At 33.7% G+C, this 20538-nt stretch overlaps 1 protein-coding gene across 1 annotated transcript in view; it reads right to left on the bottom strand.

Moving 5' to 3' along the window:
* The window catches only part of LOC149417289 (uncharacterized), a 75670-nt gene that overhangs the window by 30653 nt on the left and 24479 nt on the right, over positions 1–20538 (bottom strand). Inside the window, exons 2-3 of the mRNA XM_089639975.1 lie at positions 4894–5060; positions 4037–4223 (exon numbers count right to left, since the gene is read on the bottom strand). Of these exons, the coding sequence (XP_089496101.1) occupies positions 4037–4223; positions 4894–5060 (354 nt within the window). The remainder of the gene's footprint in view (positions 1–4036; positions 4224–4893; positions 5061–20538) is intronic.

Consider the following 20538-nt stretch of genomic DNA (forward strand, 5'->3'; position numbering starts at 1 on the left):
ATGTTTTTTGTCAGTAAAATTAACACTTTTGCAATTCGTTTTTCTTCTTGAGCTGATGTTTCGGGTAGCCTCAAAAATCAGGGCAAATGATTTGGTGTATTATTCATATTTTGTCGGTAGTATCGAATCTCAGTCCATTCCTTCTAGTCGCATTTGGCAGTCCTGATTTCAAGTCGGTACCTAGAAGTGTTGAGCAGTTAACCCGTCGTCCCATGAATGTTAATCGGGTGCTTAAAGATTTAAATCGCCTCTTTTATTAGGCGAGCTCGATGGGTTTCGGGTCTTTTCGGTAGCTACTTTAACCTCAAATCCAAATAAATTGCCGCTATCTCAGAAATGTTTAGCTTTTTTTGGTTATTTAAGTAATAGATGAAAAAGCACATTTTGTTTTATTTGCTTTCGATTTGTCCAGATGATCGGGTTTGAATGTTCGTCCATGATGTCGCACTTTCCAAAAACAATGTTATCTTTCTCTCGAAAGAATATAGAAGGTACTAATTTCACACATTCTTGAAAGCTTATTTCTTACCGTATGCACTTATCTCGATTAATTAAAAACAAATTTGTTGTATTGTTATTTCATAAAAGTTGTTGATGTTAGTAATTTACCTTTATAGCGTTGACGATCGGTCCCGTGGGTTTCCCTGTTTTGCGATTTTTTAATAGGAAACGATTGATAGATTGTTACATCTAATGTTAATGTGTTGTTAAAATATCCTTGAGTCGTTCAGTGATTCATTTTATTTTCACTGTATATCATGGATCTAGCATTTGATTTTAAAATGCATCTTCGAGTGCAACACAGTTGCAACTCACCGAATTCCTTATTTCTAAATATGTCAGTTATCTGAAAAACACTATAACTTAATACAGGCTGTACAAAATTTTTTGACTTCATACCAAATTTTCTGAGGTATTATTAATTTTTTGTAAATTTAATCCTGAATTTATATTTTATTTTATTTTAAAGAAATTTGTATTTTTTTATATTTGATTTATTGAATTAGTTTGAATTATTATATTTTTTTTAAATTATTAATTAAAAATTAAATTAAATTTATTATTTATTGAAAATTTATTATTATTAATTAAAATGTTTTATTTAAATGAAACGATTTATAACACATTATATTAAAGGCACTGCTGAAAACCAGCCACATTCCCGGAGAAATCCGGAATGTACAGCTGAGCAATTGCCCTTTTGGCAATATAATCATCTAAATGTATGTATACTAACTATATGCAAACATGTAAAAATTATTGTCAAATAAACGTTTTCATTATTATTATTATTATTACTATTATACAACGATTTGTTTCTATAGATCTCAAAACATTACGTTAATTCTCGATTCTTTAACATGTAATTTACCGTCTCATAGTCATCGCAATATCATCTGAAGAATATTTTCAAATAATTCAGCATCTTGACTCCGCTAAATGATATTGTTGAATGAAACCAGTTATAATCTTTAATCAATAATTGGATTTATGAATTTATTTTACTATGTGGTTACCGCAGTGTAATAATTAATTGGTACACCAGATATAATTGATCTATACTCAGAGTCATTAAGCCTTTATAAATGTATTTACCTAAAAGACAGCTGTGTTTTCCGAGAGTAACATTAAATTCAAAATGACTTTAATTTGCATTGCTACCATAGACAAATGTTTTCAAAAATGTATACACAGCACGATGAACAGATGACCTCCTTGGAAACGAAAAAGGAAACATTGAAAATATAGAAGCGAACTGATGGTTTCGGATAGGTAAGAACCGCGAATAATCGACGATTTTTCTATAAAAGTTTAACAAGGTCTAAGATTCAATCGAAGGTCAAAGCGCTAATCACAATATGCTTAAGCAGAATGCTATATATCAATGGGTTTCCATTAATATGTTTGTATGTTTTATTTTTAGTTTTAATTTTTTTTTCGTTTTACGCATTTTGTTTTATGTTGGATGTAAGTTGTTTTTGTTTTTTTTTCATTTTTGGATTTTTGGTATTCTGTTTTTATTTTTTATTTTTGGGAAAACATTGCTTGCAAAAATGCACAGTACCACACCTACAAATTTGCTAACACATTGATTATTTTCTTGGTTGCATCAACCTGTGATGTTTCTGCTAATAAAATTTTTTAACAAAAAATGGAAAATGTTCACGAAAAATGTATAAGAAACATAGGTATTAATAAAAGGATCATCACGCCGTTTCGATGAAAACTGTTAGGTAGAGAAGATATAATGCTAGACAAGAAATTTTCCTTGGAACACGTTCCTTTTTTCATTCACATTATCACGTTTCATACATTTTCATCTATTAATTTGACTGTTGACATGACCCGACACAAGTAGATATTATTTTGACTGTTGACATGACCCGACACAAGTAGATATTATTTTGACTCTTGACATGACCCGACACAAGTAGATATTATTTTGACTGTTGACATGACCCGACACAAGTAGATATTATTTTGACTGTTGACATGACCCGACATAAGGAGATATTATTTTGACTCTTGACATGACCCGACACAAGTAGATATTATTTTGACTGTTGACATGACCCGACACAAGTAGATATTATTTTGACTCTTGACATGACCCGACATAAGTAGATATTATTTTGACTCTTGACATGACCCGACATAAGTAGATAATATTTTGGCTCTTGACATGACCCGACATAAGTAGATAATATTTTGACTCTTGACATGACCCGACATATGTAGATATTTGATTAATCTAACTATACCATGCCTTTATTAGGCGTCCACAAAGCGTCCCCGAAAGATTAAATTGGCACTTTCTTTATCTATCCGCTCTACCTATAATATTTCCAAACCATCTAAACGTCCCATTCTTAAACTTATTTATTACGCTTTCATAAAATCTGCAATTATTCCGAATCTCCACATTTGTAATACGATTTTATCACATATGCACTTCAGATGTTCGATGAGATGAATGCTGATTACCTACAATTGCCCGCCACGAGTGGGTAAGGATTTACGTTTCAGAGCAGTCTATAACTTTAAAAAAATATCCAGAAGTTAATGAAAAAGAGCTAAGCTTTGGTATTTGTATTTATAACTTAGTACTTTTATAATGGAAATTGGGGAAAGATAGCCTTTGTTCCAATATCAATACCTCCTCCCCCCTCCTCCCCTATCTTCCAACTACATCCAAAACCTGAATATAAATGCATAAATTTTAGCTATTGTAATATATAATATCATGTATCTATACTATCATATATTACAATCAATACTAATCTAACCTAGTCTACCTATAAGTTTTGCATGTTCTTGTATCTCTAACTTTTTATATCCATCTAGAGTTTCTATTAATTGTATATTTTCTTATGTCACTGTTTATAATTTACTGTATGTGGTATATTTTATACCGTTGATATTAAAATAAATAAATAAACTACATCTTTAAATCTATATTGTAATTTTGTTCTAAGATGTCAGTTGTATCTAAAAAACAAAAGTGATTAAAACGAAGCGTTTAATCAATATTTTTATAGTGGGGTAAATAACTTACTGAGTAAAACTTCAAATTGTAATATTTTATGAAAAAATAATATTATCAATTCTGAAACGAAAAATGTGAAACAGAAAAATCAGACAAAAGGATTAGGTCATATCCAGTAATTGAACCTAGAAATTCAGCCTTGCCGGGGCTAGGCTCTAACCAGTGACCTATTCCTACTCTATCCCCTTCGGTCATATTTAACTTCGTAACTTCAACTACGAACTATCAACATTATCTTTTTCAATGCTGGTAGTTCTTAGTCGAAGTATGATATAGTTAAACATGACTAAAAGGGACAGGGGCGGATTAGCTTAGTGGTTAGAGCAAACTCCTAGCAAGGCTGCGGTCCTGGGTTCAATTCGTAGATGCGACTGAAACTTATTTTCATTTTTTTTATTTCTAAAGTTGTTAGTATCATCTTCAATGTATTGATTATTTTTAATTAAAATGGTGCCACCAAATAAGTTTGAAGAAGTAAGATAACCCTACCTGCAATAGTCATATTGGAGCTCTTGTGAACTATCCTAAAGGTGGGTGCCTCCGAGGAGACCTCGCAGCGATAGAGCCCCGCGGAATGGGGCGCCAGGTTGGACAACTCCAGGTCGCAGGTCACCGGGGAGCAGCGGGGAGGTCGCGCCAGGCGCACCCCCGATACGGGGAAGGGTAGACCTGGGGGCTGTAATAAACAGAAAATATAAATAGCTGCTAATGATCAAGAGAAAGATACTTTCAGTGTCGTCTTGGTATAAGACCAACATTCAGAATTGAAACGTTGTTTGAAATGGCTTTATCCGTGTGACCGTTTGACCAGGATATCCCTCAATTTCCTCTTCCACATCTCATTCCCTTCCCCACTATCTTCAACCACACAACATATTCCAGTTGGGGATGCCATAGTCTAACTGGCTCCAGACGATTAGGAGCAATTGGGACTCTTTTGTGGTAATAACATAAAAACGAATAACTATCTAGTTATTCTATTTACTCTTTATCTTAGTCCTTATGCAAATCAATAATGAAATCTTGTAGCACTCATAACATTTATTTGTTTATGATTAGTGATTTATAAGTATGATAGTTCAAGCTACATGTTGAAGATAGTTCTTAGAAGTTGTATAGTTATCCGACAGATGACGGTAGTATATATTTTTTCCCCTCCATAGTCATAATCGAGGTTGGCTAATAGTAAGGTTTCCAGCAATCAGAAAGATTTTGAGAGCATCATATAGAAGACATTTGCCTCCAGGCCATACTAAAAAATCGCTTAAATTATACGAGTTCTTGGTTGAAATAAAATACAGTGTTTTATTGTGAATGATGAGTTATTAATTGTAGAATGATCATACTTTCTCCCCCGGCATATATCTGAATATCTCCCTATCATCCTTGAACCACTTGGCGGAGTAGAGGCGATCACTGCCCATGTTGTAACGGCAGCTGAGGGTGGCGTTCTCCCTCGGGTCTGCGAGAAGGGGCACCACGAGGTCCACTATCTCATGACCGCCGCTCGGACCTGCAACAAACATTTACATATTACTTCAAGAGGCTTAGTGGATTGCTTGACTTTATAAATGCTTTTCTGGTTCACACATTAGAGTTCTGGATATTCTATTACGTACATTATTACTAGCTGACGTGTACCCGGCGTTACATACGAGTTATAATGGTATGGAGTAAAGTTTTGAGGTTGTGAATTCTATTTTACCTGAAAACTAATTGACTGATTTAATAATTGGGTTCTACTATATTTAGAAGTACTATTACCCGAAAAATTCATTACTTTTTTTAGAAAGCACTGAAAATTTATTTCATTCCTGGAAATTCAATCAATACCCTTTTTTAAGCCAAAATTGTACATCAAAGTTTTTTTCAGAGAAGGTACAAAACTAAAAAATGAAAAAAATCATATTTTTGCATCCACAAACTTGATGACGCCAGCGACGCCACTAACTGCAAAAGTAATGATGGGTTGTTTCACAGTATTTGAATAATTCATTAAATTAGGCGATTTTCAAGTTTTGTGAAAGTTCTATTCAAGATCTGTTATTTTTACAGTTCTGTGAAGCAACTTGTTCACATTGATGTAACAAAAAAACTTGAATAGAACTTTGACAAAATTACTTTTAAAATGTTATGAATAACCATGTTTAAAGTGTACCAAGTGTCAAAGAAACTTCAGTTATTATATTTTCATCGTAAAACAGCATCAGGATAGTGTCAGTTTACCCTTAGGACTCTCTCGATCCATCACCTTGCACAGCAGTGAGAGGAATTGATTCATACGTCACTCTTAGGCACCCTGACTCCCAGACTCACCCCCTATACCTTTTCTTTCCTAGAACCTCTTTCCCTTCATTCACTTAAAAAAAACCTCCACCCAGCAACCCCAAAATTGACAAATACGTTGAGTGTAATTGAAATAATGTGAGAAAAAAATAGCCTGGCAAATGTGAAACATCGAAATTGAATTTCAATTAAAGGAATTTCAAATGAAAGTAAAAAAGTATTTTTATTTTTATGATAAAACGATTAATTTTCTTATTAAAATATACACAAATAAATATATTACAAATTGAAAATTCATCATCGTAGACAGTGGCGGTTCGTTACTTTTGGGTGTGTTTTGAGTTTGGAATATTTAAACAATGGCATTATTGATGTCGTTTTAGCCAATAATTTATTTTTTTCAAAAATTCGGTTTTTGGTATGGGGATTTTCAGGAAATCGGTGCAGTGCACTGCCAAACTATAATTTCCTGAAAACTTTCATAGAAAAACCGATTAAAAAAAAAATCATTTTGAAAAATCAAAAATTCATCATTGTAGTCAGTGGCGGTTCGTTACTTTTGGGTGTGTTTTGAGTTTGGAATATTTAAACAATGGCATTATTGATGTCGTTTTAGCCAATTTTTTTTTTTTTTCAAAAATTCGGTTTTTTGTATGAGGATTTTCCGGAAATCGGTGCAGTGCACTGCCAAACTAAAATTTCGTAAACTTTCATAGAAAAACCGATTAAAAAAAAAAATCATTTTGAAAAATCATTTTTTAAACTAAGCACTCTATGACATTCAGAAGTCACGAGCCGCCACTGACGTAGATCCACAGGGAAGTTTACTGAAAATTTTTACGGCCGGGCAGAAAGAGCCGACGAGTGATGAGGCTGGCCGAATAAAGCATCGTTCCGTGCAAGAGCGTCGTCCCGTCTTGCCATTCAAGAGTCGCTTTTACTTCAAAAGATGTTTCACATAATAAAATCCAAATATATAGCATCCTACTCCTGCCAGTTCTCCTTCGACTTTAATTTCCATTTCACCGTTCGCTTTTTATAAGAATAATAAGAAAATTCGCAAAATATTTCGTCAATACGCTTTACATTTCCGCACAAAGAATTAAGGGAAATTGAAAGCATTTAAATTTAAAAATAAAACTTATCTCATTTCGTATACCGAACCATTTGTATTAAAATGAAAAGAATACCATTAAAGATAGCAACACAATATTTAAACGATTTATTAGCATTTTTATTAAGAAAACCAACGAAAATAATTCGCGATAAGACTATGCGAATACTGCGAAACCAATAATTTAAGGAAAAATTAATTATTTACATAAATTCCAAGAATTTCAACGGATTTCTCAAATGTAGTTGATTATTTCTATGGTTTCTAAAAATTGATTTATTTTGCACCAAGTTCGTCAATGAACGAATAAATAGAAAAATTAAAATGAAAACACATTCCAAAAATCAATTATTGGAGATGATAAGGCATTAGAAGAAATGATTGAAACTTTTGTAAATATAATAATAAGATATTATTGTACAAAGCAATCACTTTGTGGTTTGACATATTTAATTAAATAAAATAAAATACTTTTTGTTTATTTTTCGGAATAACTTTATTGAGTAAAACCTAAAAAAAAAAAAAAAAAAAAAAATACTTTTTGTTTTTAAATCACGAGTTTTTAAAAAATTTTAGAACCAACCGGTTTCGCTTTACTCAAGCATCTTTAGAGTACAAATTATTACTACTAGTACTACTAGTATTATTATTACTACTAGAAATAATTTGTACCCTGAAGATGCTTGAGTAAAGTGAAACCGGTCTGTTCTAAAAATGATTAAAAACTCGTGGTTTTAAAACAAAAAGTATTTTATTTTATTACAATAATAAGTTTAAAAAATTGCCCTAATGTAGGAGTCACACTTGGCGGGAGAGCGTTGCAATTGCCCGGGAGTCTAATTAATGCAGTCTCAAGAACGTTATTTTAGTAACTGTAAAATTTTCCACGCAGAGCGCATCGTGCCACAATAACTCATAAATAGGACAGCGAGATTATTATATTGTTATAGTCCCAGAGAAGTTGTTCTCATTCTAGTATCTCCTGTCTTTTTCGTTTTCATACTTGTGTGTTTTCATACTCGTCCTGACGTGTAAGATAGAAGATTTTTTGTAAACATTTTAGGACTGTCGTCGATGACGTCACGTACGACCTTTCTCTGGGACTACTATTTATAGGTACCAAAACTGCATAGGACTGGACATGTAGAAATAATGTCAGATAAGATACCGCAAATTATGAACAAGCTGGTGAGTCAGTGGAAACAAAAGAAATGCCAAGGAAGAGATGGATAGTCTGTGTGGAAGAGGATTAGAGCAGAACGGAAAGGACTGGTGAATAGAAGAAATTATTAAACCTTTAACTATATATACCTACGTGTAAACTTTTTTATCCTAGATGTAAACTTATATACTTATTTATTAGGTCATCCATTTATTTTTTAATTTTCTTTATTGATTTTGCGATGGGTTAGTTTTCATCAATTTTATTATCTTTCGTTATTATGCTGTTTTTTTTAAATGGAAATTTAAATAAAAAATGAAATCACATTAGTGTTATTTGAAAAGCTCATTAGTTAGTTTAATAATGCAAAAAGTTCATAAGCGTAATTTAAAATAAAATAAAACCTCAATATACTCTTTTGTATGGCTACCTAACTACACAAGGACTTACTATATTTTGATTGGACGACGAGGAGTGTTAAGCAAGGGACTAAATGAAGAGATTTGGTACATGTCTTGAAGACGGCCGGATTTAACAAAGTGACAGATAACAGCAGCTACAGCATTTCTTATCTATATACTTGTCTAAGTAGCTTAAAATGTCATGTTTCTTTTGTTTATCATTGTCATGCATTTAAAAGAGAGTGGACAATCTCAATATCACCCAGGTGAAAGACAACCGTTCGGAATTGAAACTTTGCTTGAAATAAATTGACCATCTGAATATCAAGTCATTTCACAACCTTCCTCTGCCCCATTCTTTCTCTTTAATACTCCCTTCAGCCTCACACTCACAAATAGAGTGCAATGCAATTGTCCTAACGCCTCCGCATGTTTTTTTTTGTGTGAATACCGCTCCCAACCGTTAGGAGCCAGTGAGACTAAGGCATCCCCAAATCGGAAAGAGGAAGGTGGAGAAGTATATGTCTATGCAGATCCAGCACCAAACACGGCTGAAGCCATTTCAAGCAACCCTTCAATTCTGAATGGTGGTCTTACACAAGGGTGATACTGAGAATATCCGCAGTCAAAATAGTAGTAGAAAGCAGTTGTACGGTACTTATATAAAACCATTTCGAGAATAACTTTACACTTTTCGAAATGGCAAGATGCTGCTTAAAGTTAAGAAACACAGGATATATTAAATAAATACTTAAAGCATTCATAAGGCATAATTACCTTAAGAGCTTATACAAACACCTTCTCATTAATCAGAATCATTATTATTACACACAGGTAGCTCGTTAGAGAGTCGGATTAAGAAAGGGATGTACGTCTTCTCTATGCTGTGAGCAGGTGCGTTACACGAGACGAGTTAGACGGATTTTATAATCTCGTCACAAAGCAAATAATATAAGTACCACTACTCAATGTCTTGAATTTGCATAATCAGTTCGGTGGGAATTTCTCGCAAAGTGCAGAAAGGAAAGTTTAAAATTGGTTGGATGGCTTCATACCCTGAAATAGATCAGACTAGATTGTATTTTTTTCGTTGAATCAACGTCACATGAAGAATCTATGAATCTCAATCGTTAACGGGGATGTTATTCTATGGTACATTTTTGTTGCTATCTTCAATTTGTTTATTGATTCAACCCCGTCGAAAATAATGTACTATCGCAAACCCGGGAAAAATCACACGATATTATTTCTTGTAAAAGTTGTAAAACTGAAAGTATCTACTAAAAAAATATTTCTATGAAGATTGACAACATTGTAAATTTTAGAGACGATCAAAAATTAACCTTGCGAATGAACACTGTCATTTAATTTCTTTTGTTTACATATGTCAAATATTTAAACAAACAAAAAAATCACGTTTCAAATACAGAATTATTAATTACTCAGTTAAAATAAAGTAATTTGTTTGTACCTACTTTATGGCTTGTCTGGATTGTTCCCACAATCTCTTCAAATGTTCAAAATGATACTCAAATTAAGAGAAAAATCCAAGTTCTAGAGTTCATTGAACTGTAATTACAGAATCAAAACGGAAATTTGTATTTTTATTAATAATTATGAATGTTGCATCTGAAACTGTTTACGAAACACAGCTTCATATGAAAATGACAGTGGACTTTAAATGAATTTAAAAACCAGTCTAAATTAAATGGTGTTTGTTAGAATTGGATGATATTATGTATTGAAATGAACGCGGTAGATAATTTAGATCAGTATAGAAATTTAGTATACATTTGTTTGAGGTCATTTTCATCACTTACCACTATATTTCAACGAAGGATCAGACAACACAATCACAATATAGTGAGCACCACCGCGATTACTTTGAGGTAATCATCGCCACAAGAAAACTAATGAGTACTTCTAAAATGAGATATTAAGCACTCAAAGATAATAATTTTCGTTCTTTTCACTTTTAAACGAGATGTACACAAAAAACACATTCATTGGTTCAATACTTCCTCTGATTTCAAAAGAAACAATAATTTTCCAGCAATGTGATGGTTAGGGATAGGTAGGAACTGGATAAATGACATCTCAGGTTATTCTCAATTTCAAAACCAAACAGACGAATTACAGAATAATGCGCTTCAGGGATAAAGAAATTTCGTAAATCTATTTATAGTATTTAATTCGTAAAATATCATTTAACTATTTCTTTAAATAACGTAAATTTAAAATAAATTTGTTCATAATAACCTTATTTATCTAATTACCTTAAAATTTAAATCTATATTTAAAGCTGGGTAAAATCCCTCAGTCGGAACTCGAAAAAATAAACGAATTGTTCTTTGATTATCAAAGTTTATTCATTAATAGGTTTTTATTTTTTAAGTACATTTTGGTTTATTTATATGATAATATATTTACTCCTCATAATTATACTCTTACCTACGTTTTTGACCCTACCTCCGATATGAACATTATTTGTAGTTTTCATCCAATCGTTGTGATAGTTGAACAATGTATTATCGTATCCGTTTAGTAATTTAAAATTACACAAACTGTACGTATGGCGATGTTTATCAATAACTATGGATAGTATTTTCACCAATCCAAAATCAATAAAAGTGTTTGAATAATAAAACAAATAAAGAAAATCTTAAATTTAAAAGAAGATAAATTATCTTTGTGATTTAAACCTGCCAGCAGATAGCTTATCTAGATTGTTCTTTGACAATGGTTCTTGTCAAATTCGCCTGGTTTTCCGGGGAAATTATATTATTTATGCTAAGTTTTGATGGAAGACTTTGAACGCCGGGATTTATCTCATTTGTGAAGGGAAACGGAAGTCTGAGACATCTTTCTCTTCTCGTTTTTCACAAATTTTGGTTTAAATTGTGCTTTTATGGCGGTCATAAAAAGCAGCGGTGACTGTCGAACTTCGCATTTTTGAAGAATTCTTTGACACTTTCAAGTTATTTGTTGGCGTTTAACAGGCCAGTTGATGTGTTCGTATATATAATGTACGTTTAATATAATATTTCGAATTGTGGCACCTGCAGTAATAGGATATTTTATCTTAGATTGGACAAGAGATGGCATAGTTTTGTTATTTATTTATTACAAATGTAGATAAATGACTCTATCGCGGAATAATGGAAGAATTTTTGTTATTTGTTTTTGGGATGTTATGCCGTGTTGCGCTAACTCCTTCTTTAGCTAACGTTTCGGACAGTATTGCAGTGTCCATCATCAGGACAGATGTGTTATAATGGACCCTGCCCTGATGATGGCCACTGCAATGCTGTCCGAAAAATTGGCTAAAGAAGGAGTTAATAACACCCCAAAAACAAATAACAAAAATACTTTTGGCTGCGAAAATCTTAAATCATAATGGAGGGATTTTTTTTATTACAACAATACATTTAATGTAGCGTAGTGCAGCATGTGGTAAATTTGGGCTCAAGTTCAGGTGGTGTACATTAATAAATAACTCCGTCACCGGAATTGCCCGAACTTTACGGAAGACTTTTTCGAAATCTCATGGCGTCTCCGATTCTTTCTACCATTCAAATCACTCTCTTTACACCTCGGCACTAATAGGAACAAATTTTCTGCGAAATCAAGAAGTTTTGAGTCTATAAGTGTTATATCTCTGCTTACTAGCAGATTTCCGTGTTGGGAACTCTTTGAAAAAGTAAAAGGTTCTTTACTATAATTGCGTTTATTTACGTTACAATAAATAAGTCTGGATTTAACTACACTGTTCATTACCGAGAGTTGGTAATTCTCTGTTTCTAGAAGCTTGTTGTCTGACAATAATATCCCATAGGCAATTGCTACACTCAAGCGACATCTGTTGGACTCTGGAGTAAGCTTTATGACTGTTGCCATCTATCGCTTGAAAACCCAACCCGACACAATTATATGAACATTATCCGCAATCTTAAGTTAAATTTTCTGGGAGATAAATAATTCACAACATTTTTTGAGATTTTTGATTATTAATTCAATACGAAATATCGGATAATATTAATTCCAATTAATGTTCCATTATCCAACTACAATTCAGTTCCTATATTTAATAATATTTAAGATAATCCCCCATCGAGGGTATTAGGAAACTTAGATCCTGGACACTTAACGTCAAGAGTTCCATTAATCTTCTCCAGTGAGGATAAGGATTGTCTTTGGGATTAATAATATCCTTTGAACTGACGGACACTAAGCGTATAAGCTCTTTATTCTTGTAAAAACCTTACCTCCATGTCGACGCTACACCATGGGAAAACTTTAAGGCTGGAGCTAATCGCAAGTAATTTACTGCATCATTATCTTCATGAATTGACAAATATTAACTTACATTTGACATTTGGTAACTTACAATGTTATATACACACACACATATATATATATGTGTGTGTGTATATAACATACGAATATATGAAAAAATTTCTAAGTCCGAATTCGGCAAAGTAAGGCAGCTTCTATTTTCAGAGTCGTAGTTAGTTTCAGAGTATTTAGTTAAGACACTTTTACAAATGTCTCATAATTTACTTACCCCAGTAAACAACGATGAGCACACTTGAGAATCGCTACATTGTGATGTGATAGTATATGTTTCTAAAACTGATCCATATAATACGGTGTGAATAAGCTTAAAATAAAGTAAAATAATGCTTACTTATGGAATGTAATACGACAATTGGGTTTATTCTCTTTTTCACATCTATTTTTACAAGTTTTCATATCACAAGTCAACATTTTGCCGTTTTATTTCGTAAAATGAACCGATGATGCCTCGACCATAGTTCGCACAAGAATGATGACGTCACGTTTTCAAATTTCACTTGAGGCCATATGCGAGCCCAGCCGGCTCAATGGAACCGGTATGGGGAGTGGGGATAATACGCTTTTAATCACTTAGGGCAGGTCTACTAATATTCATATGTCTATGTAGTTGTCCAATTTCAATAACTTCGATGACGAAAAGCAGTTTTTATAATTAGTTTAAACTTACTCTTCAAAATTTAAATTATTTTTAACGTAATACACTATATACCCTCAAGAAAATCTGTTTAATCACGAACCGTAACTACTTGATGTAATAAAAAAAGAAAAACAAATATATGTTAATATCATAGTTTGCTTTAATCTCGATAAAAACAGAAGAAGAAAAAGTTTTTTTTTATGAATGAGATAAAACTTAACCCCAAACAACGTGTAAATATATTAATTAAAATCAAAATATAAACTTCACATTAGGAAAGAGGACAACGAACAAATAAGCACATTGACTAAGTGTTACGGACGGACATGCACATGAGCAAGACTTGGGAGCTGTACTCACAGAAACTTAAAAAAAACTTGGGTTTATTTGTAGTACGGGGTCAATTATTATTATTATGTAATGAGCAAGCAGCATTCTGCTGATGCGCTCATATCTGATTTCACAGCAAGTTTGACAGTAATTGAGTTGTACTGGTATAATTATCCCCCGAAAACATTAAAACGGAAACAATATAAACTACTTTTTTAAAAGAAAGACATACATTCCCGGGTTTCGAATAACCTGGCAATATTTGAAAATCTCCTACTACCATCACAGTCAGCTGAAAATGTTGCTTGTGTTGTGATGGAGGAGCCAGCCCAGGAATTGAACACACTACGCCGCGCCTGGGTGGGACCCAAACGCGATGTCAACTCGGCCACCGACCGGTCTAAAATATGACAGAGATCGCTCCAGTGGATAAGTAATAAAATGTAGTTTATAGGCAGTTTATAAAAAAAAATGTCTAAAGAAACAGATACATTTTTAAAACAGTAATAAATAAAGTACATTCTGGAATCGTTAATAAGTCGTTTTGAAATATTTAGCCGTGTTAAGTAATCAATAGTATCCGGAAACGCGGTGGCAAAACGTGGAATTCCATAGCCGTTTTTAATTTATTAAAAATATTTATAAAATCAAAGACAAAACAATTAAATGTATTCTAATCAGGGTGTTGTTATAACAAAAGAACGCCGGCCGGGATATATCGCGGCCGGCGGCGCGGGCGGCCACGCAGCTGCATTATCTTAACAACGAAGTTTAGGTCTGATCAAATTCACAATAGAGTATTATTTTTTTAACGAAATTAGTTTTCATACAGAGAATATTCAAATAAACCTTTTTTGTGTATAAAAACATATCGGCTTCTTTGTCAGGATGTGGTGTGATTTGATTTATATTTTTTTATGAAACATTAATATGAAGCATCGAGGAATTATCAAAATTTAAATAAAAAATATTGAAGTGTTTTACGCTGTTCTCTAGCTGGTATTAGTATAACACACACGTGTTTGGTTCTACACAAACTGTGAAAAAAATCAGCTTCTCATTGGGTGGTCATGTAAAATGAATGTTATTCATTGATGTATTAATGTCTAATATTAGTCTTCTCTTATAATATTGCTATTGTTACAATAATATTGCAATTTTGCCATTTTGCCGTGCTAAAAACACTTTATTCAACTTCTCGAAATTAGATGTATATTTGTAGGAAATATAATTGGCATCTGATTATAATATTTACAATATTGTTTTCATTTAAAAAAAAAAATTTGAATACCACACCAGAGTCCCAACTGCTCCCGTCTGGAGCCAGTGAGACTATGGCATCCCCAATTGGGGTTGTTGTGAGACTGAAGGTATTGTGGACCTCGAAGGAAATGACGTAGAGGAAGGTGGGAAAGTACCTGGCTATTCAGATCTGGTTACCAAACACTAATTGTAAAATAGTACAAATTAATTTTAGTAAAATTTATTTGAGCCCGCAACCTTCGGATTGCTAGTCGAGAGCCTTACCCCTCGATAACGGAGGCCGAGATTTAGGTACGTTTTAAATTATGTTTTGCATTTGAAAGTAGACGTTTATTACAATTTGGGAGGAGGGTATGTGTACCGCCGCCCCGGGAACTATTTATTGGATAACCCACACTTCTGCCATAGGTCACCCCAAGTTGTTGGATATGTTTGGTGACTTAGCAGGAGTGCCCGAGTTTATGGGGTGAGGTGTGTTGGGAGCTTGGCGGCGGATGCGCCTGCCTAATAACTGCGTGGTGGGCCGGATCGATTAGTCCTCTTCCAACGAATGGCCTTGCAACGCAGTAGGAGAGTTAGATTCTTATGTATATCACTCGAACACACTGAACCCCAGATTACTACCCACCCATCAAACCTATTTACTTCCCAGAACTCACTCTCCTTCCTTTCCTTCAAAATTCCCCCAACACAGCATTCACAAAGATGACATAGGCCCTGAGGGTTACGATTTTCCTCAGGGCCTCCTGTGTGATGTATATGATGTAAAAATATATAAGAGATAAACAACAATCTCGCTAAACGTTGGCGGTGACCTATGGTAGGGTTATTGGTTATCTAATAAATGGTTCCCGGGGCGGCGGTACACATAATTGTAATAATTCTCAAGGGCTCTGATGTACAGACATTATGGCTCCTGTTGATTAACGAACATATACCAAAACATCGTTGGTTGGAATCGTAGCTTGAAATGACTTTAGCCATGTTTAGTAATAAACAAATTAGAATAAATTTTTAGCAATCATAATTTAAAATTTGAAAAATTTAATTCTCACCAATCTAATCGCCGCAATTTTAATAGGCACATATTATGGATATTACGCTTCGTTTCAACTTAATCATTACAAGAAACTTACGTCGGGAGAGATGGTAAAAGATACATTAAAATATAATTTTATTCCATCAAAGTTTAAAATTTCTCTTATAAAATGACCCAGACAAACCTCACCCCATGAACCCGGGCACCCCTGCTAAGTCACGAAACGTAGTAAATGATGTATTAAATTTACAATTTTTGTTTAATCAAGTTCAAAAGATTTTTTTAGCATGGATTTGACGTTTGCGAAAGTTCCATTTCAATATAAATACTCGTGAGGCAGTCTATCCTCTGTAAGTATAAAGTCATTTTCATAGAATATGGATGTACTAACACGATCTAAGTACGACAACGCGCGCGAAATTGGCGGTTAAGTTACAACGCATGCAAGCCGTCAAGTTTGTCAGAAATATATAGATCAACAAAATAAATCGTGTAAAATGTATATGCGACCGAAAAATGGGCGTGGCTTACAGCTAAATCTCGATGATACAAGTTGATCTATAGGGATTTACATATGTATGCCAGCTTGGGTAATGGATCAACATATCCGAGGTGGATCAACAAATGCAAACGGATCAACATATACCTGGCGTACCGTCGCGCGAGATCAACATAGTACGAGAGGGGATAAATATATATATAAGATCAGTACTAACAAACTTGGTAAATTTTACGGAATATTTAAATCAAGTACAGACAATAGAAATCAAGTAGATGTAATCTACACTGATTACTCTAAGGCCTTCGATAAGGTAAACCATTTCATTCTAATTCAAAAATTAAAACAATTAGGCATCCATGGTAACTTACTCCGGTGGCTCACTTCATACCTTTTGAGTAGACTTCAAAGTGTCTTAGTTGAGGGAACAAAGTCCAGCTTCTTCTCTGTGCCCTCCGGTGTTCCTCAAGTTTCTCATTTAGGCCCATTATTATTTAATGTGTATGTATACGATATTCACAAATGTTTTTTACATTCTAATTACCTAGCATATGCAGATGATAAAAAAATATACTTAGTTATTAAATCAATCAACGACTGCATTAAACTTCAAGAGGACCTCAATCGTCTTTTGTCTATTGCGAATTAAACAAACTTGTTATTTACATCGCAAAATGCAATAAATTAACGCTTACACGTAATAAAAATAAAATATCCTTTGTATACACACTAAACGGCACACACATCAATGAAGTAAAATATATCAGAGATCTTGGGGTAACACTGGATGTTAAATTAAACTTTATCCAACACACTGATGACATCATTAACAAAGTCAATAAAATGCTGGGATTTATAATTCACATAGCAAAACCCTTCCACAACATAAACAGTCTATATTCCCTTTACACCTCGTATATTCGCCCGCACCTGGAACACTGTTCACCGATCTGGACTCCTTTATATCAAACCCATATCGAAAGAATAGAAAGACTCAAAAAAAATTTTAAACACATAAATTATAAACTAAACTTACACTTTTTTGTTGTTTGTTTTTGGGGTGTTATGCCATGTTGCGCTAACTCCTTCTTTGGCCGACGTTTCGGACAGCGTTGCAGTGTCCATCATCAGGGCAGATCCGGTAGATCCGAAGATGTGCAGATCCATCATTAGGGCAGATCTACCGGATCTGCCCTGATGATGGACACTGCAACGCTGTCCGAAACGTCGGCTAAAGAAGGAGTTAGCGCAACACGGCATAACACCCCAAAAACAAACAACAAAAATGCTTTTGGCCGTGAAAATCTAAAAACTTGCCTAAACTTACACTCCTCAAATTATACCGAATTCATTAAAATTCATAATTTTAACTCCCTCCAAACATGACGTCTAATTTTTGATCAAATCTTATTATTTAAAATCCTAAATAATGGTCTGGACTCACCAGAACTTACCAATTTAATAAATCTTTATATTCTGTCTAGATCAACCCGACAATCTGATTTATTTTATCTACCCTCGTGTAGAACAAACATTCGAAAAAATTCCCCGATTCCTCGTGTATGTGCACAATATAATAGAATATTTTACAGCATTGACATTTTTGGTAACAACCTAAAGAAATATCGATATGAAGTAATGCGTACGATCGATTATTAATATGAGAGTATGGAATGTATCGGGAGCATCTCCTATCCTTTTCCTATTTTCCTCTTCCTCTCCCCTTCCTTTAACACCAAATTAATTTTAAGATAGTGAAACTTCATTTCTAATGAACTTTAACATAAAAAATTTCTGTGGCTTGACTTCAGTTAACTTGTATATTTATATCTACCATTGTATATTATATAAAAGCTGTTTTTTTCTTACAAAATAAATAAACAAATATATGGTCTATCGTCTTATTGTCATTGAATGCGTACAACGGCTAGTCTTACAAAGAAAGATTAATAGCTCAATTATAATTATTAACAAAATGTACGTGATATTTGATAATATTGACATTATTTTTAATAAATACCTACGTTTTATCTACCATGAAAAAAAATCACCAGTCACTCCTACACAAAGGAAATCTTCCATCGGATCAATTTCCATCTTCTTTTCTTCACCAAATTCATTATTTTCCAACGAAAAGTTCTAAAATACTTCGTTTTGTCTCAGCTTAGCGAGTTTTCCAAGAACCTTTTTATTTTATTTTTTGTTTTCATGTGAAACCGCATAAGATTCCAACTGCTCCCAACCGTCTAGAGCCAGTCATGCTATGACATCCCCGATTAGGGCATGTTGTGAGACTGAATGAAATCAGTAGTTGAAGGAGATGGAGAAGAGAAAATTAGGGAATTTACTGGCTATTCACATGTGAACTAACACGGCCAAAGCCATTTCAAGCAACGTTTCACTTCTAAATTATGGTCTGTAACATGCAAAGATATTAGAAGAACGAGATATGCTATGTTGGCCGCCGGACCGTAGGCGGAGTACTACTTAATTAGGGTACATTGAATACTATCGGGATGTGTACGCACAGAAATCTGTTCTATATATTAGTGCGGATACCTTAGCGTAAGCGAAGGTGTGCAGTAGTATTGGTGAACAAAACCGGCGACACTGGGCAAAACAATTCCACACAGTATGAACTGCTCATAGCACATCTCGTTCTTCTAATATCTTTGGTAACATGCCTCAAATATACTATATTATAAAAAACACAAATCAATAAAATAAAATTTACTTGCGCACGCCGGGATATGAACCCGCAATTTCCAGCTTAGTCGAGAGCCTTACCCTTCAACCACGGAGGCCGACAATATGTTTACTATATGGAATTTATTTTGGTATTTACGAATGGAAGCTAATCGCTCTGATTCAATTTGTGCATATTGATCGACCAAGTATTGGTTCGATAACATCCCATATTTAAGTAAGGGGTTAAATTGTTATGCATTGTTATTATCTGATAGCAATAGTAGTTCATGCATGAAACCGTTTTTAGTAGAGGTGCTCCACTAATCGGATGAACTTGAAAAATATTAATGGTGTATCCGTCATATCTCCCACATAGCATCAAAGGATAATGTAAGCTGTCACGAGATCTGGGGAACTCTGAGATTTTTTGGGAATTGTCGCCACGGCTGCGCAATACAAAAGTATCTCTTTTTATCAAATTGTTGTCCAGCCATTAATACTGCCACTTCACTTATGGATGGGGCATTATGACAGCCGCTGTGTTTTGCAATCAATTGGTTGTACAACACTGTTACTCCAAATTGATGCTTGTGTTTCTGAATCTGATATAAAATAGATTTGCAGAAATTTATGTATATTAAATGATAGAGTTGCCCCTGAATTTTAAATGTTGTCATAAAATTCCGCTCAAAAACCTGCGTACTCTTCAAAAATATATGTTTTTTTTATCTTTGGTACGCTTAAAAGAGGAAATTTGGAAAGCTTTGTTATAACGGCGGATATTGCGCATGAATTGTTTAGATTTAGGATGATCACCCTTCAAATGAAAGTGTAGTGGTTCGGGTGGAGAAAGAATATCCTCAAATTTTACTTTTCCCTTTAAGCAACAGATACCTTCAGATTCGTCCTTCCAATTCAGAGCAAAGCAATGTTACTGACAACATATATTGTACCTATTGAAACTACAGGATCATTATATTGTGATAGGATATTATAACTAGGAATACTTAAAACCTGCAAATTTAACCGCCCTAAAACGAGAAACCTTCCTAGTTGGATAGTCAAAAGCATAAAATGTAATGAATATTATTAAAAAAAAATCTGATCTTTTTTTTTTATTTGTCTATTTTGATCGGTGAGTAATCGATTGTTTCTTTGTATGGAATATTCTCTGGCTCTCTGAGATCTATGCCTATCCCAATCAAGATTAAGGCGA

This window comes from Hesperophylax consimilis, chromosome 15, assembly GCF_061612785.1.
Source record: "Hesperophylax consimilis isolate HC1 chromosome 15, BYU_Hcon_1.0, whole genome shotgun sequence".
NCBI lineage: Eukaryota > Metazoa > Arthropoda > Insecta > Trichoptera > Limnephilidae > Hesperophylax > Hesperophylax consimilis.